Source organism: Sus scrofa, chromosome 13, assembly GCF_054392235.1.
Source record: "Sus scrofa isolate SSC_HxYL_T2T_F1_AM1 chromosome 13, Sscrofa_HxYL_maternal_Yorkshire_Landrace_v2.0, whole genome shotgun sequence".
NCBI classification, from domain to species: domain Eukaryota; kingdom Metazoa; phylum Chordata; class Mammalia; order Artiodactyla; family Suidae; genus Sus; species Sus scrofa.
This window is the reverse complement of record NC_139395.1, coordinates 205,853,037-205,880,821: the sequence shown is the minus strand read 5'-3', so window position 1 is coordinate 205,880,821 and position 27,785 is coordinate 205,853,037. Positions and strand designations below refer to the sequence as shown.

Below are 27,785 nucleotides of genomic sequence, written 5' to 3'. Positions count from 1 at the left end.
GAAATTTACCTGGTGGAGTTGTGATTCAAACCAAACACGTGATTCTTCAACCCCAAAGCCATGCTATTCCTAGAACAGCAAGCTACCTCATAAACACACTACTTCAAATCCCTGAATAATCAAAATACTTTCATTTATTTATTTTTGGTGGGTTTCACCTGGACTTGGTCCCTTGGAAGATATATCATGATTCTGTTATAATCTAACTTTAGCATATTTCCTCTACTTTTAGTTGGTTTAAAGAATAAGAGCAAGCTTCCTTCAACCAGAAATACCACAACTTTGGAAATCAAAATGCATTTACTTTTTTCAGCCAAGGTATACAATTTAGTGTAAAGTTTAAGCTAAATAAAAACTCATAGCATAGTAGTTGTGTGCATTTTTTAGATAATTTTATTCATTTAATAATGATTTTTCTTGTTCTTTAAGCATGCAAGACAGGGCACATGTATTGAAATGTTCTCCTATACCTTCTAAGAACAGATTAAAATGAAATGATTAACCATTTTATTCTCCTGCTTCCCCAGACCACCTTATCTTATAGTCTCCTCTCTTCTCAAACCTCCAAAATCTTCCTTCCTTTCTTCAAGCTCAGTCAACAACCTTGCTTTTACAAACCATTGAGTTCATCTAAAATTTTATTTAACTCTGTTGGGTGCATGTAGGGAGAAGAAATGGATGGGAGGGCTATGTAAGAGATCAATCTTTAGCTACTGTAAGAAGTTACTGGATGATGATTAAAACCATAATGGAAAAGAATGTGAAAAAGTAAATATATATATATATATATAATATATATGTATATGAAACACTTTGCAGTATACCAGAAATTAACACAATATTGTAAATCAACTATATTTCAATAAAAAAAATTAAGAACTTTATTAACATACCACTTAGAAACATGGAAATAATATCAAAAGGAACAGCTGAGAGTTTTGAAATATGTGCTTCTGAGGAGTAGAACTACTTTGTCTTGGGATATAAGAATACTATTTTTTATTTTAGCTCTAAGGCTTTTAACATTTTTAAAAAATATATACAATAAAAATTCAGTTGATAAAATGGTAAAATTAGGAGTTCCTGTCATGGCTCAGTGGTTAATGAATCTGACTAGGAACCATGAGGTTGCAGGTTCTATCCCTGGCCTCACTCAGTGGGTTAAGGATCTGGCATTGCTTTGAGCTGTGGTGTACTTTTCACAGACGAGGCTCAGATCCTGCATTGCTGTGGCTCTGGTGTAGGCCGGCAGCTACAGCTCCGATTCAACCCCTAGCCTGGGAACCTCCATATGCCATGGGAGCGGCCCTAGAATTGGCAAAAAGACCAAAAAAAAAAAAAAAGTAAAATTTAAAGGCTGGAATAAAATACACAAAAATTATAATTGCCTTTCTATTAAGATGTTCTGGGTGATCATTTATCATGTTTTTCTCAACATTTTGACATGTTATATAATTCATATGTTTTACCAATCTTCAAGAAGAATAATTTTTCTTTTGTATTTTATTCTCTTTTAGAAAATCTATTTTTTTTTTTTTTTTTTTTTTTTTTTTGTCCACACCCACAGCATGTGGAATTTCCCAGGCCAGGGATTGAACCCAAGTCACTGCAGTGACAATGCCAGATCCTTAACCCACTGCACCAAGAGGGAACTCCCTAGAAAACATTTCAAGTGTTCTCTAAAAGAAATAACTTGGTGGTATGACGAAGGGAGAGGAGGCACATTTCTCTGCGTATATTCAATCTTAACTACGGAAGACAGGACAAGAGATGGCTCTCTGCTGGGCCCATTATTGGACTCCACACTTGGGGAGAGGGGCTGAAATGTTTTCCAGGGCTAGAGAAGCAGTTGTTTTTATCAGTAAATTTAATATGCCAAAGAAAATGTGTATCAGGGAGGATTGTCAGCACTGAAAAGTGGGTGAGCTAGGCAAATGAAAGGCCTGGTTTCTTATCTGAAAAGCTAGTGATCCAATCTTAGACCATAAAAATTCACCGAGGCTTTTTTCTCTGAGGCTTTTTTGTGTAATGGCAAACCATCTCAGAAAAGACTCCATTCACACTCTGAATGACAGACCAGCAGAATCACCAAGTGTTGTCCTTGATAAGGAAAACCTCGAGGAATAGGGAAATGGCCAAATTTCAGAATCTCTGATTTTAGGTAAACGTCACACTATCTATACCTAAAAATCAAAAATGAAGATGAAATTTCTGCTTCAAAGACTGTTTTCTTTGTAGAAATGTCTGTTTAGGTCTTCTGACCATTTTTCAATTGGGTTGTTTGTTTTTTTGTTGTTGAGTTGCATGAGTCGTTTGCATATTTTGGAGAGTAGGCCCTTGTCAGTTGTATTGCTTGCAAAGCTTTTCCCCCAATTTGTGGGTTGTCTTCATTTGTTAAATGTGGTTCCTTTGCTGTTCAAAAGCTTTTGAGCTTAATTAGGTCCCACTGGTTTATTTTGATTTTAATAGTCATTATTTTAGGAGATGGATCAAACAAGAATTGTGATTTACATCAAAAAATGATCTAATTTGGGAGGATTTCCCTTCGTGGCTCAGTGGTTAACGAATCCGACTAGGAGCCATGAGGTTACAGGTTCAATCCCTCGCCTCGCTCAGTGGGTTAAGGATCTGGCATTGCTGTGAGCTGTGGTGTACTTCACAGACGAGGCTCAGATCCTGCTTTGCTGTGGCTCTGGTGTAGGCAGGCAGCTACAGCTCCAATTAGACCTCTAGCCTGGGAACCTCCATATGCCACGGGTGTGGCCCTAGAAAAGACAAAAAGACCAAAAAAAAAAAAAGTGTTCCACTTTTTTCCTCTAGGAGTTTTATAGTATCTGGCTTTATATTTATGTCTTTAACCCATTTCGAGGTTTTTTTGTGTGTATGGTGTTAAAGAAAGAGGATATACAGATAGCCAATAGGCACATGAAAAGATGTTCAACATCACTAATTATTAGAGAAATGCAAATCAAACGACAATGAGGTACCACCTCATACCAGTCAGAATGGCCATCATTAACAAGTCTACAAATAACAAGTTCTAGAGAGGATATGGAGGAAAGGGAACCCTCCTGCACTATTGGTGGGAATATAAATTGGTACAACCACTAAGAAAAACAATATGGAGGTTCTGTTTTAGAAAACTAAATTTAGAACAACCATATGAAAATCAAATACTATATTATATTACTTACATGTGGAATCTAAAATGTGGCACAAATTAACCTATCTACAAAAACAGACATAGAGCACAGACTTGTGGTTTCCAAGGTGTGGGGGAAGAGAGTGGAATGGATGGGGAGTTTGGGGTTAGTAGATGCGAACTATGACATTTAGAATGGATAAGCAATGAGATCCTAATCTATAGCTCTGGGAACTATATCTAATCTCAGGATAGAACATGATGGAAGATAGTATAAGGAAAAGAATGTGTGTGTGTGTGTGTGTGTGTGTGTGTACAACTGGGTCACTTTGCTGTATAGCAGAAATTAGCACAACATACTGTAAATCAAAAAAATTAAAAATTTTAATAAAAAATTTTAATAAAAATAAATAATAAATATTTTTAAGAAATCCACAAGGACTGTTTTCTACTGTATTCTTTTTCTAGACCAACATAAGACAGTCCTTAAATTTATAGCTAATCACTTGGGCTACAAATTAAATGATTAAACTTGACTGATTTTCTTTCATATACAATGTTAATAAAGGAATTTTTTCTAATCAACAAGCTGATGCTCATTTTCAAAACTTATCATAGTTTCTCTATTAAAAGCAATTACTCGTCATTAAATCATAAAGGTATTCAGTGCATAGGATTAACACTGTATAGAGTTAGCATATGTGAGCAATGTAGTAACTAAATACACAAAAATAGTCTTTACTGAAGGTATAATTGGTAGAACTATTTTAAGGATAAAAGTCAACAGCTAAGGCCCTCTAAAGGAGGGACAATATATATGTAACAAGTAAATAAGATTTAGAGTCAGAAAACTTGGATTAGTTCCAGCTCTGCCACATATCAGCTCTGACTTTGCCCAAGTTACACATCATTTCAAACCTTGGTATACCTATAAGCAAAACACAATTTATAATGTCTTTGTCATCGATTTATTAAAGGTTTAAATACACTTATCTATCCAAAGAAACTGTCTTTTGGATAGTTTCTATCCAAAGAAACTATCCAAAGAAACAGTGACTGTCACATAGTAAGCACTCAGTAAATACTGATTATTTGTTTCACTTGGTACAAAATGAAAGAATATGTACACAAAGGTAGAGAACAAAGTTTTACCCCCTGTAGCCTATATTATTGTTATTAATTATTGACACAGAATGTTTGAGACCAAGAACCAAAAAGAACCCAGGCAGAGGGAGCTGCAGAGGCCCCCAGGAGGCCATGTGAAGTCAAGGACCCAGGCCATGTGATCTTATATATTGATGTAGGTCAGAAAGCACACAGCGCCTGTGATGTAGCTGTATATGGCCTTCTGCCAGGGCTCTGAGTAACTGGCAGAGCACAGAGCATGTGACTCATTATAAGTCAAATTGCTGTAAGTGAGGAACCACCTGTAGTTAAAACAAGTGCTTCATTGAATGTATTAGAGCATGAGAAAATTTAAGGAAAGAGTGATCTCTTTGATGCAAAATAGCCCTCAGCTCTGACATGCAGTACTCTCTAGGAATTCTCCCTTGCCACACTCCAATTTGGTCAAAGTGTTCCTTCTCAGCTTCCTCTTTAGAGAAAACTGGACTCTGGGACCTGAGGCTCCCTATGGCACCGCTATACCTAGGCTCTTCCTTCTTTCCAACATTGTGGGTTACTCTGAAAAATAAAAAAAGGAGCTAGTTCCCTTTAGCTTTATGTATGAGCCATATTAGAAAGCCCTGTCCTACCTACCTAAAGTTGGAGTGCCTATCTGTATGCCTATCCATGGGACAGAACTCAAACTAATTCAGTTTCCATCACCATTCCCAAAATCGATGTATTTTCTCTTTGCCTTCAGTTTGGCCAGGGTAATTTTCTCTTTCCCACTTTAAAGTTAAATCCTTTTTGGATATTGCCACACATTGCTTGACAATTTTGTGTCTTCTCTCTTCACTGTGAATGCTTTACAAGTTCACTAGTTCTATCTGTCCCTCTAGTTGGGCCTGAATCAGCCTTCATTTTCTCTCTCTCTCTCTCTCTCTCTTTTTTTTTTTTTTTTCTGTGTTACACTTTTTTTCCTATGTTTCTATGTTTTCATTAAAAAGCTTTCTAGCTTTTTATACTCCTTTTTCTTTCTTTTCCTTCCCTATACTCTTAGCACCATTTCCTCAATGTGTTTTTTTCATGGTTATACTGAGGTTATAGGTTTTTAGAAGAAAGACTATAGAGATGAAAGAGGAAATGTCATTCTCATCACATCATATGAAGGCTACTTACAATCAACATTACTTATCACTGGCCTTGTTAACCTTGATCACCTGACACGGTAAAGTTTGTAGGATGTCTCTGCTGTTGAGATCTTTCTCCCTTTCCATATTCTTTTCACTGGATACAAGTCACTAAGTGTAACCCATCCTCAAGGGATGGAGAGCCAAATCCCATTGACTTGAGGGACACAGTAATTGATATATTGTATGGGAAATTTGTCTTTTCCTTTTTTTTTTTTTAAATGCAGTAGTATATTTGCATCAGTATGAGCTCAGGGATGTTTGTTCTACACTTTGGGTTTTAATCCAATAATACTTTATATCATTGCTCAAATTGTCCCTTCTTTGGCCACTGAGAGATCTTTCATGTTGGTGCCTATATTAGACACATCATAATCTCCTGCAATTTTCTATTTTAGAAAGAAAATGTCCTAGTTTTTAAGAAAAGTGTATAAAATGTGCTATTTTGCAATTATGTCCAAATTCAATATTAATCAAAATATATAAATTTTGAATTTCTCATTTTATCTTGTATTCTATGCCTTTCTTCTGTGCTGACCTTTATTCTCACTCATTTTTAATCTTTAACCCTTCCTATATGAGTCTATTGGTTAATAGAAAATTTTTGTTGGAAAACAATTTTTAATCTCAATTTTGCCCTCATTCTAGGAGAATAATATGGCTGGGTATAAAATTCTAGGCTTACAATTATTTCCCTTTAGTCCTTTTAAGATATTAATCCACTGTTTTCTGTTACCTATTTTTTGCTGACCAAAAGTTTGCTAAATATCTGTCTGGGTTTTCTCCCGCTCTGGTGACCACTAATATAAACTAATAATCCCTTATGTTAGAAAAATTAGGTGTCATAATTCTAAATAGAAATTATTTTTATTAATTCATTTTGATAGAGTAAATTTTTGATCTAATGAATTCTGGAAACTTGTTAAATATTTTCTGTTTATACATTTCTTCTCTATCATTCTTTTTATTCCCTGAGTCTGTTGGACCTTCCTAATTAATACCCACATCCCTTGCCTGCACTTTTGTCTTTATAGGATGCTGCTATGGTCTGAATGAATGTATCTCCCCACAAAATTCATATATCAAAGTCCTAATGCCCAGTGTGATGGAGCCTTTGGGAGTGGTTTATATCGTTAGAGTGGAGCCCTAATGAGTGGGTTTGGTGCTATTATAAAAGGCCCCAGGGAGCGCCCTAGCCCCTTCTCACCGTGTGAGAATGCGGCAAGAATTCTGTGGCCCATTTACCACAGACTGAAAAACAACAGTAAAAACAGTCAATGAGTATTTTCCAATATATTATTAAAATGTAACATTTAGAAGGATGTTTATTTAATAAGCTTCTGTGTAGAGCTTGTAAAGAACAATTTTGGTTTCATTTTTATTTTCTTCTTACATTTTTTATTAAGTAAGCCACTTCATATAGTACAGAATAGCATAATGGTTAGAACCACAAAATTTGGAATAAAATAAATTCAGTTCACAAACAGCTCTGCTACTTTTCTAGCTGTGTGTGATCTTCAGAACATGATTTAATGTGACTGAGCCTTTCTTGGGCTCACTTGACCATGCTGGCACCCTGATCTTAAACTTCCAGACTCCAGAATTGTGAAAAATGTCTGTTGTTTATAAGCCACTCAGTTTACTAATCAGAATACTAATTCTGTTATAGCCACATAAGCAGACTGAGATAGACACACTCTAGATAAATTCTTCAATATCTTCTTCCAAATTAGTATCTTCAACTGTATGTACAGTATATGGATGTATCATGTACATATATTTTTTTGTGTATTATGACATTCTGATAGCTTAAAAAATCTTTCTGGTGGGGAAGAGCCTGTACCTCCCAGGGCTAGCCAATTCTTAGAGGTAGAATGAGATTCAGGAATTCAGCTGGGGAACATGCCTCTGATATACAAACCAACCAATGCAAAGCCATACATCTGGCCCTAGTACCGCAAAAGACAATATTCTTCTGCCTTAATCATCCAAGAACCCGTCAAGTACCAGGCAACCAAGGACACACCTACATCTTAAAGTCTATTGAGATTATGCAAAACTCCATAATCCTAAACTGTTTACCCTGCCCTGCCTTGCCTCTTTCCCCTGAAAACCCCAATAAAGGTCAGAGCCTAGGCACTCCCTAGCTCCTATTTCTGCTTCTTTACTAAAACTTGGTGTTCCTCCAGCAGCCCTGTGACACAAGTTGTGCTTGTCATTTCTAGGGAACTGTAAATAAGTTAAAAATTTTCTTTTTCAATAGTATTGCCTTCTGTGTTGTCACTCAGTCTCCCCTGTAAATTAAAACCTAGGCCCAGAACAATGAAATTAATTAAAATAGTTTTAAATTTTAAAAATACATGTTTTAAAAATTTCTAACTTCTAATTTATACAAAATATATTTCCTACTTTAGTATGTAATAGGTTTATTATTATTATAAATGAATCAACAAATATTCTTTTTCAACTCTATTTTCTATTTTGGTAACTATCAGAAGATACAATCTCATACTGAGGACCTTATATAAACCAAAGTTTTCAGGGGGAACTCAGTAATTTTTAGAGGGATAAAGGTACCCCAAAGTATTTGAGATTCATTGCTTTCTAGAGGATGAAGATTTCTTTTCCTTCCTTCTTTCCTTCATGTTCCAACGGAAACATGAAGAAAGAGAAAGCATAAAGTACTCTAGTCTATAGATATGCCAAGAAAACATTAACAACTCATACTTTAAAATGCCATTTTAGCACAAAGTACTTGTGGACATTTTTGAAGAAAAAAATAAAAGAATTTGACCAAGGCTAATACTGTTTTTAATGGAATGTCAATAAACATTAAGGCAGTTCTTATTCAAGTCCCTTAATGTTGGGAAATGACAGAACAGGAAAACAAGTGAGTCTTAATCCCAAAATATGCTACATCACCACAAAAGTAGATGAGTCAGTTTATCCTTGGCCTCCTTAAATCCTGGTGTTTTCTTACCCATCCCATGGATGAATGAATATTTGGGAAGGAATTTTCTTTATTGAACATGTTATTTCTCTGCTATGAGTTTCTCCACTTCAGAGAACACTTCTGGGGCAATGATTCCAATAATGCATTTGTGGATTTCACATGTGTCAAAAAATAAAATGCTTCGGGAAGTTTCAAACTAGCATTTACTCCAGGAGTGCTTAGTCCAGTTGCCACTGTCTTGCCTTCACCATCTCTAGCTCCGTAGAAATGGTCGCACTCTTGACTCTCCAACATTATTTTAATAGCGATCCACAGTGGTGTACTTTTCTTACATCACACATTTCTTTCCAAGTGTTTATCTCACTGGTAAGTAAACTCTGCATTGCGTGAACCACTTGGAGTTACTCTCCCATCTACTTTCTTTTCTTGTACCCTTGAGCAACACAGTGAAATCCTTTCCATGGTAGAGCTGAGCCTTTACTAAATTCCCTTTTCAAACCTATCCACTTTCCTGTTTTAAAGCACAAGTGCCTTACACTTCTTTGTTTTCTCTTCACTTCTACCACCAATAGTCATAGTTGACTTCCTCTGAAGAAATGTCTGTTTAAAAGGAACAAGAAGGTTTAGTTGTCGGATTTTCTTTTTTTTTTTTTTTTTTTTTTTTTTTTGGCTCAAAACATTTGGCTCAGAAATTCATTTTCTCACATCCTGGAGGCTAGAAGTCCAAAATTAAAGTGTCAGTGGGGTCACACTCTCTCTAAAGGCGCTAGAAAAAGATCCTTGCTTGCCTCTTCCTAGCTCCTGATGGTTGCCTGCAGTCTTTGGCATTCCTTGATTTATAGCTGCTGTGTCAGCCCAATCTCTGCTCTATCTTCTCCATCTTCACATGATCAGCTTCCCTCTGTGTGTGTTCCTGTATCTGTGTCTTATAAGGACACCAGTCATTGAATTTAGGACCCACCCTGTTCCTGTATGACCTCATCTTAACTAATGACATCTGCAACAACCCAAATTCCAAATAAGATCACATTCTGTGGTTTTGGATGGCTTCTAAAGAAACAAGGAGCTGTCCTTTTAGTTTTTGCTTAATCTCATTACCTTAGCTTTTCGATGTGTGATAATGAGTATTTAAAACAAAACAAACAAAATCCAAAACCAGAAATGCCAGGCAACTGCATAGTGACCACATTTCAAATTATGAATTAGAAATATCTAAGTTCTTCCTAGAACCACCGAGTGACTGGATGGGTGATTACTGTATCCTCTAATCCTAAGGGTTCTTTATGGTATATCATGTGATGGGAAAGAGAAGAGCCCTTGAGTCTTCTCTCAAGTACCGACAACTTGTACCTTATTGGCACCACCTGTATTCTCTTCTGGACATGGGGCTTTCCAAGGCAAAAGCTTCTATTAATCTGAGTTATAGATAGTCATGATTACTTTCATAAACTGTAATTATTTCTCTTTCCATAACCTTTGTACTTTATCTCTTCTTAATGAAACCCTGAGAGATCAAAGGAGATTGATTTAATTGAAACCAATGAGGCGGATGTTTGTTCAGAGGCTATAGGTTCTGATGTATCAGGTGCTGGAGGCACATGTAGAGAGGGGTGACATCCTCATACTCGGCAATGATGGTCTAGCATGTGGCAGAAGGAACAGAAAGACAAGCACACAAATGACTTCAACACTATCGGGGAGTGTAAACGTGAGAAAAGAGCAATGGAAAATATTAAGTGTTTTTTCTTTCCGCAGAAAAGAAACTCATGGACTTGGAGAACAGATTTGTGGTTGCCAAGGGGGAGAGGGAAGGAGTGGGATGGACTGGGAGTCTGAGGTTAATATTGCCTTTGGAGTGGATAAGCAATGAGATCCTGCCATAAAGCACAGGGAACTATATCTAGTCACTTATGATGGAACATGATGGAGGATAATGTGAGAAAAAGAATGGATGTGTGTGTGTGTGTGTGTGTGTGTAACTGGGTCACTTTTCTATGCAGCAGAATTTGACAGAACACTGTAAACCAAGTATAATGGAAAAAATAAAAATCATTATAAAAAAATTAAGTGTTTTTAAAACTCCCTCTTTACAGTTCACTCAGACATCGGAAGTAATGACCATTAGATGATAAATCTCTCTAAACCTTTTTGGAGTTTCTACTTTGCATCAGGCTTTTCCCAAAATTTAGCACCTGTTTTAAATATCTTTATTCTTCAGAGCTTGCTTTTTTAATATAATTTTATTAAAGTGTAGTTGATTTACAATGTTGTGCCAATTTCTGCTGTGCAGCATAGTTACCCAGGCATACATATGTATACATATTTTTCTCATACTGTATTCCATCATATTCTGTTCCAAGAAATTTGATATATATTGATGGTCTTTCAAAGCTTCTTATGGGGGCAAAGTCAGAGACACCCTCTGAACCAAAATATAAGAGGACACAAAAGACTTAAAACTAAATCCACAACTGCTATAGTGGGGTAATAACAACAATAATAATAGTAACTATTCATAATAACATTATTATTATTAACTTGCTGTTCACCAGGCACTTCATACATATTTAAACTTAATCTTAATCTTTATAGGAACCTTGTAAGGTATGCATGACAATTGTCACTCTTGCAGATGGAGAAACAGGTACAAAGATTGAAATAACTTCTGAATTACAAAGAGTCACAGACAGCACCTGGACTGAGGTAGAAAATTGGGCATTTCAGCTTGGTGTGGTGGTTGTTTTTGGAGGGATGTTCTCAACCATACAGCAAGTTGGCACAAAATAAATCCGCTACCCCCATGCCTCATGGTTTGATAGAAGAATTTTCTTATGATGCTCGGCTCAGGCAGTTTACTCTAATTACCAAGAACCCCCGTGATGAATGTTTTTCCACCCTGTGGGGCCAGCACAAAGAGGGGCAGGGTGCCAAATATCTCCTCTGAGCACATAAAGGAGGGTATTAGGTGTCCTTATGTTCCCAAATATCACAGACGTGTGCAGTATTTAATAGGATTAAATAGATTTAGAATAATAGAGGTACTATTGAAATCTCGGTCTTGACTAACCATAAATGTGAAAATTCGGCAATTAGTGAATCAACCCAGATAAAATGTGTTGACAATTTTGATACAGATCATCATGAAACATGCACAAGTGAGCAACACGAAACAGGATAACAGGAAATACAGCGATAGGCTAAGTATCATGCATTTATTACTTGAGACTATAATTTTCAAGAATGCTGTATGAGAGATAAGCTTGACAGCTAACATCAGACAAATGTGCTAACACTGACTGTTCATTCCTATAATCTTTAATTCAAAAAAACATTCAGACTGCCTACCATATGCAAAGCTCTGTGCCGAGGACTAAACACACTGTGGCAAGAAAAACAGGGATGTGTTCATTTGGATTATTTCTGTTTTAGGTGACAGCACCCCTAATTAAACTAGCATAAACAAGGATTTCCCATCGTGGCTCAGCAGTAACAAACCTGACTAGAATTCATGAGGACGCGGGTTCAATCCCTGGCCTCACTCAGTGGGTTAAGGATCTGATATTGCTGTGAGTTGTGGCGTGCCTTGAGCTGTGGTGTAGTTCACAGATGCAGCTTGGATCCCGTGTTGCTGTGGCATAGGTCAGCAGCTGCAGCTCCAATTTGACCTCTAGCCTGGGAAATTCCATATGCTGCAGGTGTGGCCCTAAGAAGACCAAAAAACAAAAAGAAAAACCTACCATAGACAGCAAAAACAGAAATAAGGATTCTATTGACATGGATTCAAGGCTTCTAAGGTTACTGCCTTCTCTGGTTTTTTGGGGGAGGGGGTGTTGTTTAAAAAATAAAAATCCTTCTTTCTTATTTTTTCCCTAGTGTTCTTTTTCCCATCACTGCTTGGCTTCATTCTTAGTCTTTTTCCACTGGGTGTCATCTCTAAGATAAATGACAATCCTCAGAGACTGCCTAGATGTTGTCTTCACCCCCTTCTTCATTTGGGGTTATACGCTTGCTCTATATTCCCAGCTGCCTACTTCTGCCTTATGTGTGGGTCCCCATGGCTAGTTATGCCAAGGGACTGTTAGCAGAAAGGAAGTATGCCACTGCTGGCAAGAGGCAAGTAAGAGAGAACGCCTTATCTACTCCCTCTTTCTTCCTTTTCTAAGTAAGTTTTGGAGGCAAATGGTGGAGGATGGGCAGGATCACAAGATGAAACAAGGTTGAATTCTTGATGGCATGGATCAGCATTCCACCTGCCAGCAACTCACAAAGAACTGGGATGTGATAGAAGGATAAAATAGGATTATGTAAAAACACTGAGAATTTGAGAGGTTTATTATAGCAGTTAGAATAAACTTCAATTTGGGGATATCACTGAGATTTTATGAGTGATTCAAAGTTAGAGTTCTGTTTTTAGAATATGGTCATTACGTCGGCTGATCATAGAGAAAAAAGTACATTTGGCCAATGACTTGGGCAAATGTCCCAAGTGGGAATCCAATAGGCAGAGTTCTTTTTGGAAGGAAGTGTTATGGCCAGGGTCTATGGGGCCCTATGAGTTGCTATGCTTTTTTTTTTTTTTTTGTATTTTGTCTTTTTAGGACCAAACACGAGGCATATGGAGGTTCCCAGACTAGGGGTCAAATCGAAGCTACAGCTGCTGCCCTACACCACAGCCACAGCAATGCAGGATTCTGAACCATGTCTGTGACCTACACCACAGCTCATGGCAACGCCAGATCCTTAACCCATTGAGTGAGGCCAGGGATTAAACCCGAAACCTCATGATTCCTAGTCAGATTCGTTTCCGCTGTGCCACGACGGGAACTCCAAGTTGCTATGTTCTGTAGCAAGTGCCCATACTCAAACATGTGGATTAGGGTTCCCTGAAAGATGCAGTTTCATTATTAGAGAAAGAACAATTAAGAAAAGTGATAATGTATAACTGAGTCACTTAGTTGTACAGTAACAATTGACACAACATTGTATATCAACTATACTTTAATAAAAAATTTAAAGGAATTCCCATTGTGGCTCAGTGGCTTATCATGACATAGTTTCTTTGAGGATTTCAGTTTGATCCCTGGCCTTGCTCAGTGGGTTGGGGATCCAGCATTGCCAAAAGCTGTGACGTGGGTCACAGATGTAGCTTGGTTTTGTTGTTGCTGTGGCTGTGGCATAGGCCTTAGCTGCAGCTCCATTTCAACCCCTCACCCAGGAACTTCTATATGCTGCAGGTTGGCCATGAAAAGGAGAAAACAATTTAAAAAGCAAAGTCATAGACAAATATCCAAAAACACATGCACAAATACTTTAAAAATAGTTAACATACATGTTTTGTAGAGTTAATAGGTATCTATACACACCTCCCATTTGCAGTTGCCAAGCTAGAAACTGGAGTTACAAGGTGATACAGACAAGCATGTTTCCATTTTCATGGTATATCCATTACAATGAAACAGACATAAAGAGAGAGAAGGAGGGGAAAAGAGAAAGAAGGAAGAGAAAGAAGCCAAGAATAATAATGTCTTCAGCATGTAAAAGTTTACTTGTGTAGGAGTGACGCACGCATTAGACTTGTCAAGGATCAAAGGCAAAAACAAAGTTTATTATAGAGAAGAGGGAGAGATGGAAACAAAAATACCTCATGGTCTTAAAACATTGTTTCACAGTTTTTGGAGAACTGTTTGGCTGAAAACTAGCAGCGTCCAGTTGGGAGAATGTGCCTTTTAAGCCTCTGACAACATGTAATTCGTTTAAATTGTTTTCAAATATTCTGAAAATTCTGTAGCAGTTAGCTGTGAAATACACACGAGAAGCTTTCATGATGTCCAACTTGACAGCTTCCTTCCGTGAAGGCTCTGCCCTATTTAGTTTCAATCTGCATCACGGTCCTCAACACACTCTTCTAAAAGAAAGACATCTTATGAGCAAATGAATGAATAACGTGATGACCTATTTGATCGCCACTGTGGCAAAAATGAGTGAGGATCTGAGATGTAGGAAAAGAGTCCAGAGATTACAGGGTTAACTGTAAATATGTGTTTGGAAATGCGCAACCAACTCCTGGCAATTAATTCCAAAGGCATGAGGCAAAAGAACTCTTTCAGGTACGATTCAACAGTCACCTCAAATATTTGGGCCCAAGCTGATATGGGCGATCAAGAGTCTCATAACCTTTGTGGGCAAATCTGGTGAGAACGCCTTTATTTATTTATTTTTGCATATTTTATTTAGGTACTTTATTTATTTACTGACATGTCTTTGATTTACCGTGTCATGTTGGTGTCAGATGTACAGCACAGTGATTATATATATTCTTTTTTAGATTCTTTTTCCTTTGAGTTATTACAAAATATTAAGTATGCTATACGGTAGGTCCTTGTTGGTGATTTATATTATATATATAGTTAGTGTGCATATGTTAATACCAAACTCCTGATTTATTCCTCACCTCCCTTTCCCTTTTGGTTATCAAAAGTTTGTTTTCCATGTTTGCAGGTCTCTTTCTGTTTCATAAATAAGTTCTGTTTTTTTAGATTCCACATATTGTGTTGTCATATGATACGTGTCTCTCCCTCTCTGGCTTACTTCACTTAGTATGATAACCTCTAGACATATCCATGTTGATACAAATGGCATTATTTCATTCTTTTTTATGGCTGACTGATATTCCATTGTTTATATGTACCACATCTTCTTTATCTGTCCCTCTGTCAATGGACATTTAGGTTGCTTCCATGTCTGACTATTGTAAATAGTGCTACTGTGAATACTGGGGTGCACGTATATTTTCGAATTAGAGTTTTCTCCAGATATATGCCCAGAAGGGGGATTGCTGGATCACGTGGTGATGGACTCCTTTTAGAAGATGATTTTGAACATAAGTTTTTGAGTTTCATGAGTGACAGCACCACACTGTCATTCTTTCCTACTCAGCTCAGTTCTCAAAAGAATGTGATGCCCCACATCCCTGAAGGACACGGGGAATCTTGCTTCATCATTTACCTAGACTGGAAAGGGTATAGATGAATTGGAAGAGGATCCCAAAATGAGAAAAAAAGAGGAGCAAAAGTGAGAGTCTGGCTTTGGGGAAAAATGTGGGCAAAGATTAATTCCCCTCAACTGTAATTCAATTAAATTCCATTTCTTCTTTTCTTCCTGCTGCTCATATTTTCGAAGGTGAGGGCTAGCAAACTTGTTCTCAGACCCTAGGGTATTTCAGTAGTAGTAAAAGGGGAGTTTCCAACAAGTCCAGGATGGTCCAGCTGGAAGGAGGAAAGAAGGAGAGTTAATGGTGATTGCCGTGGAAAGGGTTCCTTCCTGGGATTTAGAATAAAATCTCTATTTGTGAGTGACAAGTCTCTATTTGTCAGTGAGTGACGATGGCATTACTTCCTCTTTCCTCTGTGAGTCTAGGTTTGGGAAGTCAGGTGACACCTCCAAAGCAGAAGAAACTAAGTAAGCACAGCAATGCTTTTACCTGAACCCCTATCCTCATGCAGGAGCATAACCAGGATAACAGTTCCTTCCACCTGCTAGTACCTGACTAGGAAAGGTGTGTGCTGGAGAGGTGTGTATTCATCCATGGACAGTCAGGAAAAAATGATACTCTGTAGATTTTCTTTGGACTAACTTCCACTTCTTACTTTACTGACCAGAATAAGATAAATACATTTCACAAGGAGAGATTGACTTGTTAAAGATGGTGAAGACTGTGACGTGGTAGAGCTTGAAAAAGGTGTTGTAACCCTGTTATCAAACAAACAAAAAAACGAACTGCTTGTAGGACTATGGAATACTTTGTACCTACTATAATTACAATGGCAACTACTAGTCATTAAGTAATCTGAAATCTTTGCTTAAATTTGCCATCACGGAGGAAAAAATAAAAACCTCGAATGTTTCAAATTACTCTAGGCTGGAAATTCCTGATTTTCCATGTGTTTCCAGTAAGGTTTGATTTTTGAAATGATTTCCGGAAAATAAAGGAAAAAAAAGAACTCGAGTAACTCATAAAACAAGTAGTATGCGAATAATTGTGTGAGAAAAGCTAAAACAACATTTCACAGCTGGTCAACATTAAAATTAAAAAAAAAAAAAAGACTTGTTGGTTTTACTTTACAGATAGCACCTGTATGTCTTAAATAATACAGGTGTACATTATTCATTTGAAGACTTTTATACTGTATAAAATTTCTACATACAATGAAAATCTAGTTTTTCCCCAAATTTCTTTCTTATAACATTAAATATAACTGATTCTGAAGCATATGTTAGCCACCACGAGAGACAGACTCTTCTGTAAATATATCCTAGGCAGATAGCAGAGAAAATGGTTTTGAGTATTATCAGGAATATGGTAGGAAAAAAAAAAAAATCTCTACAGTGGTCTCAAGAAAGTTTTCTCTGCAAAGGAGAAAGGAAGAGTTGGCACAATCCCTGTTCCTATTATCTGGGGACTTTCTACCCACCCATCACATCAGTGCCGCCTAGACAGGAAACCAAGTTAGGGTGGAGTGTGTTCGCACATACTGGTGTGTGCTGTGTGGCTACTGTACGTGGGATTGTGCCAATGCTCTGGTGTGGCAAGAAACACTGTACAACTCTGTGGGTTATAGAAGGAGTTGGAGAGATAGAGAGAGGTGAGGGACTAGGAAAAAAGAGAAGGATAGTTTAACAGTTTCACCCTCTAAAAATTTAGGATTCACATCAAAGCTAGTGTAGTATATACACTCCCTTCCCTATTCCCAAAGTGTAACCTTTGGTTTTCCTTTTGTTTTATGTTAAGAAGATTTAACATGAAGTCTACCCTCCATAAATGTTTAAGCATACAATATAATATTGTTAACTATAGGCATGATGTTTTACAGTCGATCTCCAGAATTTATTCATCTCGCATAACTGAAACTTTATACTCTTGAAGAGCAACTTCCCACGTCCCCCTCCACTAGACCCTGGCAACCATCATTCTACCCTTGCCTTTATGAGCTTGACTATTTGATGTGGCCAACAAGGATGAAGCTGAAGGACAATCTGCAAAGTGAAATCAGCCAGTCATAGAAGGATAGATACTACATGATTGCACTTACATGAGGTATCTAAAATAAGCTTTTGTTTTGAAGCAAGTCTTCTGAGAACTGGAATATGCCAAGATGAATGGCCATTGAGGACAAGGCTGACTTTAAAACAGTCGTATAGGGTCTCAAGCAGCAGGGGTGCTATTCTATTCCCAGCATCCTTCACTCTACCACTCAGGGACATGATACTAAGGGACTTCAAAATACAGCAAGACTTAGGGTAAGGATATATTTTCTTTTGGCCACACACCCATGGCATGCAGAAGCTCCTGGGCCAGGGATCCAGACCATGCCTAAGCAGTGACCTGAGCCACAGCAGTGACAGTGCTAGGTCTTTAACCTGCTGAGCCACCAGGGAACTCCCTAGGGTAGGGATCCTGATGTGGGAAAGGAAAACTATTACAGAGCTGAGAGAGGGTGACTCTCTACTTGGGAGGTAAGGAACAGGTGTTTGGCTGGAGGGGAACATTTTATTGTCAGTTATTTCCTCACTCAGCATTAAAATCATAGATGGGGGAAGGGGAGGAAATGACACTTTAGCAAACAGAAATTTGAGAAAACACGACTTACAAGGATCTATAGCTCCTGCCATAGGGAGCTGTACTGGAAATACACAGTTCACAGCACCCACAGAAGTTTGCTCTCCTGCTTTTCCCCCCCTCGACATTTATATTTTCCAGTTTGCAGTCCAAGTATCTCTTGGTACAGTTGGCTCCATCTCTGAACCGTCAGCATCTCTGAACATTAATCATGGCTTATTCATCTTTGTATGTCTCCAGAGAATCTCCAGAGTGGGTTGCAGTGGGCCCTTGACAGATATTAGTTACAGTGGGTGGATTTTAAGAGATGTTTTGGATTGAGCATCAAATTAGGGGAAGGGACTTAAGTTTTGAAAGAGCCAGCCACTAGACGACTTTCATCCACAAGCAAGTCACTTTGGTCTCTGCTCTTAGATTATCTTATCTCCAAGAAAATTTCCAATTTGTAACATCCCGAAGCAGAAAGTCTCTTTGGGGAAATGTAAACTTATGTATCAGCTGTGATCATATACTCTAGAAATGCTATGGAAGCTTCTCCTTGAATATGCATAAATAAAATGATTTCATGGAAGAAGGTTCATTAATGAAGTAGCAACTAGTCCACCTAAACATGAACTTTGATATATTTTATCTTTCTATTTTAAAAAGAAAATAAAAACCTGAGCTACTTTCATCCAGTGCAAATGATTTCCTTGTACAGACAGATATTAATTTCTATGGAACATTTCTGGAACACTCATCTAATCCACAAGGGTAATATTTTGGAAAGTATTACCAAATGAACTTCCTAAAGTGCCCAACTTACTTCCACAGGAAGAAAAAAAAAATGATATCCAAGTCAAAATTTTCTGGAAATATAAGAATTTACTCATTATATTTATAGGCTGCATTAGTTCTTATCCTTGTGATTGTGTGGTTATATTTATATTTAGTACTTGATATTCACATTGGGAGCTTAATCTGTTTCTATCCTGTTCTTCAACAAATTTCTAAACATTTGAATAAACTACCTGAGTACAAATATCATTATGTCATTAAAACTGAAGGCATTAAATTTCAGAAGCATGATTCATGTGAGAAATGCAGTGTTTTTGAGAGAGGAGAAAAATAGTCCCTAAGAAGAAAATTCAGTTGGAGTTTTTTTAAATGCTAAATAAGAAGTCTGTGAATGCAAATAATTAAATTTACACCACTGTTATCTAAAATGCCTGTCCATCAGAATGATCCTTTGAGATGAACAATGATGAAATGCATAAATATCAAAGTTGTTTTAAAGATGGTATGGTATTGACAAATATTGGGCTACTTTTTACTGAGGTTGATAATGATTAGTAATAACAATAACAACACAATAAATGCTATGTAGAGGCACAAGGCAATGACCATTGAAAAGAGTATAGCCAGCACAAGGGTTGAAGGCTATCTGAGGCATAGGAAGCCTAGGTTCTCCTCTGCTATTTCCTGATCCTGAACACCTCTGGTTCCTCTAAATATTCAAGGTGGTATTGGCCTTAGACAATTGACCCCTGAGAGACAGGGGTTGTGGAAAAGGCAATGTCATTTAGCAATAGCAAATTCCTCCCAGATCTTGAGGTATCTCAGAATCCACTAGGCATTGATGGGTGGCTTCTGGAACCCTCCAGTTCACTTATACATGAGAACTAACCCTCAAAATACACTTCACCTGTCCTCCCAAATGCACTGGGGGTGCTTCCAGCACAGGGCAGTGGGCACCATTGCTGGCCAATTCTGGGATTCCCTCCAATTTCATGCTCCTCCGAGGACCTCAAGCCAATTCAGGACCCTCCTGGTTCCCTGAAAAAGTGATCAGATGTCTTATTAGTAAGAATACAAAAAAACCACCAGCAGCTTAAGGTGCACAAAGGTGCCCCTGCTATCCTTGGGGTGCATACCCGGTAAATTAAAAGACAGAAATGTGCTAATTACAGGGGATTCATTTTTCACTGATGTGTTAATTCATTCATTTGCCTAAGAGTAATGGGAAGGCAGATGTTCTTGCCTCTGGAGTTGACCTTCTAACCATCACAGGTAGTGGTTAGTTGTTGGTTTTCCTTTCTTTTCTGTTTGAGTGGAGAATTTGAGGAAAGGAGAGGGAAAAACCAAGCAGCAGTAAACAATGCCCACTTACTTACTAATGAACACCAAATTGTGCCCCCCCCCCCCCAACGTCCTTTTTTCTCCTAAAAGGAATTTCTGAGATTGATTTTAGCTCAGGGTCAAGGGTGATGAGTGTTTTTTTTTTTTTTTTTAGGAGATAAATACAAATATAGTTATTTATCATTTAAGTATCATTTAAGCCGAAGGATGAAGAAAGTGTGGGCATAGTTCTTCTTAATCTTATTTTTAAAATGAGCTCAAATCCTTTCAAGAGTTAACTCCTTGCTTCTTAAAGCAGCAAAGGAAGTTCCAGTCATCCGGGATTAAGTGACAGATTGCGGACGCCGCTGAAAGGCTCGCTGGAGAAAGGAGGGAGCGCCCGCGGCTCGCACACAAAGGCGCGGAGTTCCCAGGCCTCCGGCGACCCGGTCCGGGGACACCGCAACCCTCAGGGCTAAGCGACGCGCCAGGAAGCGCCCGCGGCTCTCCAGCTGTCCGGCCCCTCTGCTGGTGACTGGGAGAAGTTAGTCACCCGCAGCCCGAACCCAGCGTGCGTCCCAGCGCTAAGAGACCGGGAATGGGGAGGGAAGAAACCCGGTGTGGCTGGCGGGACGCAAGAGGAGCGCAGGGCAAGGGGGCGCGCGGGAAGCGGAAAGCCCTTGGCTGGTGGATGCAAGTCTGCGAGGCTGGAGCGCACCAGCGTGCAAAGGGGAAAAACTTGCGGCAGCAACTTCCTACCGAGGGAAAGAAAAGCACGAGAGAAGGAGGCAGGGAGAGACTTGAAATGTCTCAGTAACTTTAAAAACACACCAAAACACCCCTTCAGGAGATGAGGTAAGCCGAGGTTAGCCAACCCCGATTAGTTGTGAAATATCAGACAAACCCCGAGCCGCTGTGGCTTTAAATGAGGCCAAGGAAATCTTCTGTTTTTCTTACTCAAATACTTTCCCCCATCCTCGCCCTTGCTCCCTCCCTTCTCCCTCCTTCCAACTCGCCGGGTCCCTTCCTCCTCCGCGGTCTCCCTTTCCTCGATCACCCCTCTGGCCCGCCCTCCCCCATCTGATTAGGCGCGGACCGGGAAGGGTGGGAGTGGTGGGGGAAGCTCTCCCTTTAAGAGGCAGCTTGCAGTGACGAATTGTTGAAATTGCCATTGCAGGATGGCATGCCGCTATAAATTCATTGTTCCACCTCCTCGCATCTTCACAGCGCTCGCGCTGCTCTCCGCGCTCGCAGCGGCCGACTGGGGATGACGGCGGGCAGGAAGACACTGCATCCGAAGGGACACTGACGCGCCGCTTCACTGGCTCGCCGCAGGCCGCCCCTTGCATTTTTGCCTTAATTTTTATGGCTTTTTTTCTTCTCTTTCTTCCCTTCCTGCTGGTTCCAGTAGAGTCAAGGAAACCCACAAAATAGGAAAGGAAGCGGGCTCTGGAGCTTGAAACCTCCGCTGCCGGCGAGTCCCGAGCAGCAAGGGGGCAGGAGGCAGCACGCACCAGTTGCCCGCCCGCCCGGTGCACGGCACCTTCCTTACTTTCCTCGGTGCATCGGTCGTGGTTGTGTTTGGGTTTGGATTTGGATTTTTCCCCTTTCCTCGTACTTGCTGCATCTTCACAACTCGACTTTTTTTTTTTTTTTTTTTTTTCCTTTTTCTTTTCTTTTTCCCTCCTCTCTTTCTGGAGCACGAATCCAAACATTTTCCAAAGCAACAAAGAAAAGTTCGCACGCTGGCAGTGCGGCCGGGACAAACTGGCGCTGCTGCCGGGTTCCCTTCCCTCCGACACTTGACTCAACCTTGCAAGCAAGTGTATGTGTGTCCCCACCTCCCGCCCCGGTAACTTCCAGAGCGAATAACAGATACCCATAACATCCCCATCGCGCAGCCCCTCCCCGAGGGCAGCGCACTATGCTGCTCGGGTGGGCTTCCCTGCTGCTGTGCGCGCTCCATCTGCCCCTGGTCGCGGTCGGCCCCGCCGCGGCACCTGCCCAGGATAAAGCCGGGCAGCCTCCGGCTGCTGCAGCGGCCTCACAGCCCCGCCAGCGGCAGGGGGAGGAGGCGCAAGAGCCGGCAGAGCCTCGCGGCCACCCGCACCCCCTGGCGCCGCAGCGCAGAAGCCGCGGGCTTGTGCAGAACATCGACCAGCTCTACTCGGGCGGCGGCAAGGTGGGCTACCTCGTCTACGCGGGCGGCCGGAGGTTCCTCCTGGACCTAGAGCGGGATGATTCGGTGGGCGCCGCTGGCTTTGTGCCCGCAGGAGGCGGGCCGAGTGCAACCCGGCGCCACCGGGGCCACTGCTTCTACCGGGGCACGGTGGACGGCAGTCCCCGCTCCCTGGCTGTCTTTGACCTCTGCGGTGGTCTCCGCGGCTTCTTCGCAGTCAAGCACGCGCGCTACACTTTGAAACCGCTGCTGAGCTGGCCCTGGTCTGAGGCCGAGTCCGGGCGTGTGTATGGGGATGGGTCCGCGCGGATACTGCACGTCTACACTCGCGAGGGTTTCAGCTTTGAGGCCCTGCCTCCGCGCACCAGCTGCGAGACCCCGGGGTCCCCGCCCCGGCCCCGTGAGCGCCCCCCGCAGCACAACAGCCCGGACCGACGCTGGACGCTGGCCCCACAGCTCTCTGACCAGGCTCCCTCGTCGGATGGGAGTCAGGGACCACAGACGTGGTGGCGGAGACGGCGCCGCTCCATCTCCCGGGCCCGCCAGGTGGAGCTGCTCCTGGTGGCTGACGCGTCCATGGCGCGGATGTATGGGAGGGGGCTGCAGCATTACCTCCTGACCCTGGCTTCCATCGCTAACCGCCTGTACAGCCACGCCAGCATCGAGAACCACATCCGCCTGACGGTGGTGAAGGTGGTGGTACTGGGAGACAAGGACAAGACCCTGGAGGTGAGCAAGAACGCTGCCACCACCCTCAAGAACTTTTGCAAGTGGCAGCACCAGCACAACCAGCTGGGGGATGACCACGAGGAGCACTACGACGCGGCCATCCTGTTTACTCGGGAGGTAGGTCCAGCCTGGTGAGTGGTTCAAGCCCTGATGTAAGAAGGTAGGTCAGAGGGACAGTCTTGGAGTCCCCACTGTGGCTCAGCGGTTTACCAACCCGACTAGTATCCATCCATGAGGATGAGGGTTCAATCCCTGACCTTGCGGAGTGGCTTAAGGATGCGGCATTGCGTGAGCGGTGGTGTAGGTCACAGGTGCGGCTCACGGATCCCCCCCTCCTCCCCGCCCCATCATGGATGTGGCTGTGGCTGTGGCTGGCAGCTGCAACTTGGATTGGACCCTTAGCCTGGGAACTTCCATATGCAGCAGGCGTGGCTCTAAAGAGAAAAAGAAAAAGTTTTGCGGACAGCCTGGTTTCTCCCTCAGACTGCCTGCGACCATGAGTTTGCTTACCTGCTTCTTGAAGAAAACCCAGCCAGCCTCCAATTCTGCTCCTATATTCAGAATAGAGCCAATTCAAGCCTTAAATGACCAAGATCTGCTTAGTCAATCAATCAGGCAAGATGTCTCCAGACTGAGACATGGTGTCTTAGATGTATTACTATGACAATGTGGGGCTGGAGAGCTTGGGGGAAATGTGCCTAGTTAAATGGGAAAAGGGGGAAAGCAAGTTTGTCTTTTGAATTAGGGCTCTTCTGCTCTCCACTGGGCCCAAAGATGTAACTTCGTCCAACCTAATGGGGAAAGGTCTATGGTTCATTCATTGCAGTAACTTTATCTACCACTTTCCTTTGTAAATGTTCATACCTTTCTTACTTGAAGCCCTTTGGGGAAATAAGTCAAGGGAAGAATTTCCAAAGAAAGGACTCTTTTTTCAATCTGGCTTCCTGATGGAATTCTTACATATCTACCTTGATGGCATATTGGTTCCTTGCATGGAAGGCTTTGAGAGGGCCAGGAGGATATAGAAACCCAGTCTTGGGAGGTTCTTTAGTAACTCCTTTGCCTAATCCTCCAGTGCACAGCAAGCCCTGCTTGAGTCCTCCACGGCTTCCAGTCAAGTGTTACATCCAGCTTGCATGTTTAGGTTTTAGATGAATATGTTTCTGAAGCCCCAGTGTGGAAAGGTATGACAAAGAGTCAAGACATGAAGAATGTTTTCCTAGGATAGACCTCTTTTAAGGTAAAGGGTTACAGGAAGGGAAAGAAATGATCTTTATAGGCCCAGAGGTTCTGGGAGGAGCAGGATGTCTATCTAGACCACCACATTCAGACACAAAATGTGACATTTAGACACAAAGTTTTGTTTTGAGGTTGTCCTGCTCAGAACCTCTGTTTTCATAGCTCTATTCTGATTGGCAGTTTTAAGTCATGCTCTCAGATGCCTGGCAAGAATGGACTTTCAAGCTCATTCTTCAAGTGTTTGAGATCCATCCAGGATAGGTGAAGGATTAGAAACTTTGAAATATTATGCAAAATCATGGTTTGAATGAGAACAACCAGAACTAGGACAGGAAATTCAGTGATGGCTTGCAGGAGGTTTCAGAATCCTGAAACACAGCTCCACCACCTAATTCTCCTATTTTTACTAAGGCACCCCTAGTATGAAGGAAAAGTGTTGATAAATTTGGAGTGGAGAAACACTTGTGGTTCATGGGGTGGACATAAATGTAAACCACATGTAAATAAAGACACCGGAGGGCAGCAGTTTAGGGAGAGCCAGACAGCACAGGGTGCTTTGCAAGATGGAAAATCTTTCTCTTCATTAAGTGATCTCCTGGAAACCATCCTTTAATTTTTTTGCACAACATTCATCTTTAGAACGGAAGAACATTCATTTTTGTAGCCTTCCATATGAAATGAAATTCTCCTGTAAAACTATCCCTTTCTTATTTGGTTTCCAAGTCTTTTTTTTTTTTTTTCTTTTTTTTTTCTTGTAAGCAACTTTCCACGTCTGGATTTCTTGCTTTGCTGCATCACAAGAGGCTGCCAAGAAGGAGGCTTCAGAGAGAGTTTATGGAAGGAAGTCCTCTAAAGACAGAGGAAAAAATACTTTTGTAGGCATACTATTCCAAAGTGTTCACTTCGAACACTTGGAACATTTAAATGGTTGACTTTCCTTTTTAAATACAAATGCACATTCTGTTTATTTTTAAATAAGTGAACATTAATACCAGACCCCATTACTCCCTTCTTCATGCCCCCATAGTTTTGCTAATTGCTTCTTATAAAAAAAAAAAAAAAAAAAAAAAAAAGGAAGACTAGTCAGTGCTTCTAAATGACTTGTCTGTACTTTTTCTGGATTTGTTTTTTGTTTGGGTAGTTAACAATTCCTTTTTTCCAAACTCTGAAATATATCAGTACCTTTTAAATAGATAAAGCCAGGGGAAAACAGATTAACAGCTATGTTAATTTTGCTAAGTATTATAAGAACATTCATTTTTCAGACTAGTCTCCACATGGAAGATATTTTACATGAATGCTCCCTGACCTCCTTGCCAAGCAGAAGCATACTTTTAGTAAAGTGAATCTCATTGAGTTTGTGGCTGGCCCTCTGGCATATACATCTAACTTGATGAGAACCAAATATGTGAAAAGCATGTTATTGTGAATATATGCACCTAATTTAAAAGGGCTCATTTAATTACGGGGCTGAGACTCATGCAGCACTCATGTGAGAGTACTTTAAAATGTAATCTTCACCTAATACTTCAGAATGTGGAAATCAAGAGGGCTCTAAGAGAGATGATCTGAGATCTTTAGTTCCATGAAGCTACAGAAAAATTTTCATGGCTATTTTCTTTTTCAATGAGAAATACCCAGAGTTGGCAGCAGAATCCTCCTTTTACACTCTGTTTTGAATATAAGAGGTGCGTTGCTTAGCAGCCAGATGCCAAGCCATCACATCCATGTTTTGATGGGCTCTAAGCACTGTTCAAATTCTGTGTCCAGATGTCTTTTCCTAAATTGCTTGTTTTGCAGGCATGAAGCAAATGTGTGAGGATGTGTTTTCCATTCCCACTGGCCAGTCAAGGCCACCTTGAAGGTTGCGTCTAGGAGTCAGCAGAATAGGGCTAGTAATTCATTTATCAAACTAACAGGCTTCTCTGTCAGAACTGTACCCCAGCACTTGGTGCTATTCTAATTAGAGAAACTTAGCACCAGTCACTTTTCTGCAATAGGAGCCATTTTCATTCTGCAGTGGCACTTAGATGGAATTCACACCACTTGTGCCATCAAACAGTAGAAATCTGATCTCCCCAGAACTTACGTTTCCTTTCCAGAACGCTTTTCTTATTCCTGGCTTCCTCTTTCTCTTAAAATAGTTTCTTGAAAGTCAAACTCCCAAACCCACTTTGTAGATGATACACTCTTCTACAAAACACCTACCTGCCTGCAAACAATATGGAAAGTCATTTAACCCTCCCTCATCCTTGCATAACATTAATGAAAGTGTAACTTTTTTCCAGGATTAGGAGCATTGGATTGAAACCAACCTGCTCTGCCAGCTATGAGACTATACAATATGAAAGGTTCATTGATTTTCATTCATCATCAGTGTGCCAGTTAACTGGCAATTGTCTGTCAGCTTATACCTCACTGCTATTATATTCTACATTATAATGATGTGGTGGGGACTCCATCCAGCATTACCAGTGGGCTCCTTGCAAGGTTATGACAACGGAGCCCTAGAGGAAGATGTGAAGCTTGGAAGAGGGAGAATGATGTGCTTTTTCCTATTTGCTTGTTGCTTGGATTGACTAATTCAGTCACACATTTGAGTTCAAACCCCATTTAAATTCAAGAGCAAACACTTACGGGAGTCCCCTTTGTGGCTCAGCAGGTTAAGGACATGACACTGTTTCTGGGAGGATGCTGATTCAATCCTTGGCCTAGCTCAGTGGGTTAAGGATGCAAGCTGCAGTATAGATTGCAGATGTGGCTCAGATCTGGTGTTGCCATAGCTGTGGCGTAGGCCAGTAGCAGAAGCTCCGATTTGAACCCTGGCCCAGGAACTTCCTAAGAAAGAAAAAAAAAGAAAGCAGACCCTTATCAAGGAATCATAGCTGATAAGTCAATTCTAATCAATAAAAGGCTAAAGAACTCAGAAATGGGAAGATTGGGAGCAGGTTCAGCAATCTTTAATAACATGTCCATTAAAGACATGTTAAAGATAAACTGTGAATTGAAAACTGCTTGAGAGTAGGTCTTAAAAGTTTGCATCATGAGAAAAAGTATTTGTGACTATGTGTCACCATGGATGCTAACTAGATTTACTGCGGCAATGAGTTTGCAGTACATATGTGTATTGAGTGATTATGGTGTACACTTGAAACTAATATAATGTAGGTAAAATATATACTAATTGTAATTATTTGTTAAGAATATTCTGTAAAATCTAAAGATCATAGACAATAAACCACAGCACACAGGACGTATTTCACTGTTCTCTTTTCTCGCATTCAGTACATACCTCTGAGCATCTCCTATGTGTAAAATGCCCATTTAGGAAGGCAACGAGATGGGAAATATCTGGTCCCTACCCACCTCGGCTTATATCACCAGAGAAGAGGAAGCAGAAACATGCATAAATCACTCTAATGTTAGGAAAACTCTAATAAATGCTGTAACTGAGCTATAAGCAAAGACTATGGAAGGAAAGAGGAAGGAACAGTCAATTCTGCCTCTGGATCTTTATGTAGAATAGGTTTTATTGT

General features: G+C 40.5%; 2 protein-coding genes across 4 annotated transcripts in view; one reads left to right on the top strand and one right to left on the bottom strand.

The window, feature by feature from the left end:
* Window positions 1–15,526: 15,526 nt before the first annotated feature.
* Window positions 15,527–21,985, bottom strand: LOC146397845 (uncharacterized). 2 transcript variants are annotated; one of them, XR_014825107.1, is made up of 3 exons: window positions 21,199–21,985; window positions 19,690–19,820; window positions 15,527–15,654 (listed from the first exon to the last, which is right to left on the bottom strand). XR_014825107.1 is itself a non-coding variant. In XM_084991872.1 (2 exons), the coding sequence occupies exons 1-2, from the start codon at window positions 21,983–21,985 to the stop codon at window positions 19,792–19,794; spliced, it is 816 nt and encodes a 271-aa protein (XP_084847998.1). In that variant the 3' UTR covers window positions 19,664–19,791. The 2 variants fall into 2 exon arrangements, 1 of the variants encoding a protein (XP_084847998.1); XM_084991872.1 differs by lacking the exon at window positions 15,527–15,654 and having other exon boundaries at window positions 19,664–19,820.
* ADAMTS5 (ADAM metallopeptidase with thrombospondin type 1 motif 5) overlaps window positions 21,325–27,785 on the top strand; it is a 59,353-nt gene continuing 52,892 nt past the window's right edge. For both annotated transcript variants that reach the window (XM_021070866.2, XM_021070864.2), the window contains exon 1: window positions 21,325–23,127. In XM_021070866.2, coding sequence (XP_020926525.2) covers window positions 22,027–23,127 — 1,101 coding nt within the window. In that variant the 5' untranslated portion in view covers window positions 21,325–22,026. The remainder of the gene's footprint in view (window positions 23,128–27,785) is intronic.

Coding starts and splice junctions, on each gene's coding strand:
- LOC146397845 (XM_084991872.1), bottom strand. CDS start 21,985: ATGGGTATCTGTTATTCGCTCTGGAAGTTACCGGGGCGGGAGGTGGGG. Junction 19,821..21,198: donor CACCACTCCCACCCTTCCCG/GTCCGCGCCTAA, acceptor TCACTTTTTCAG/GGAACCAGGAGGGTCCTGAA.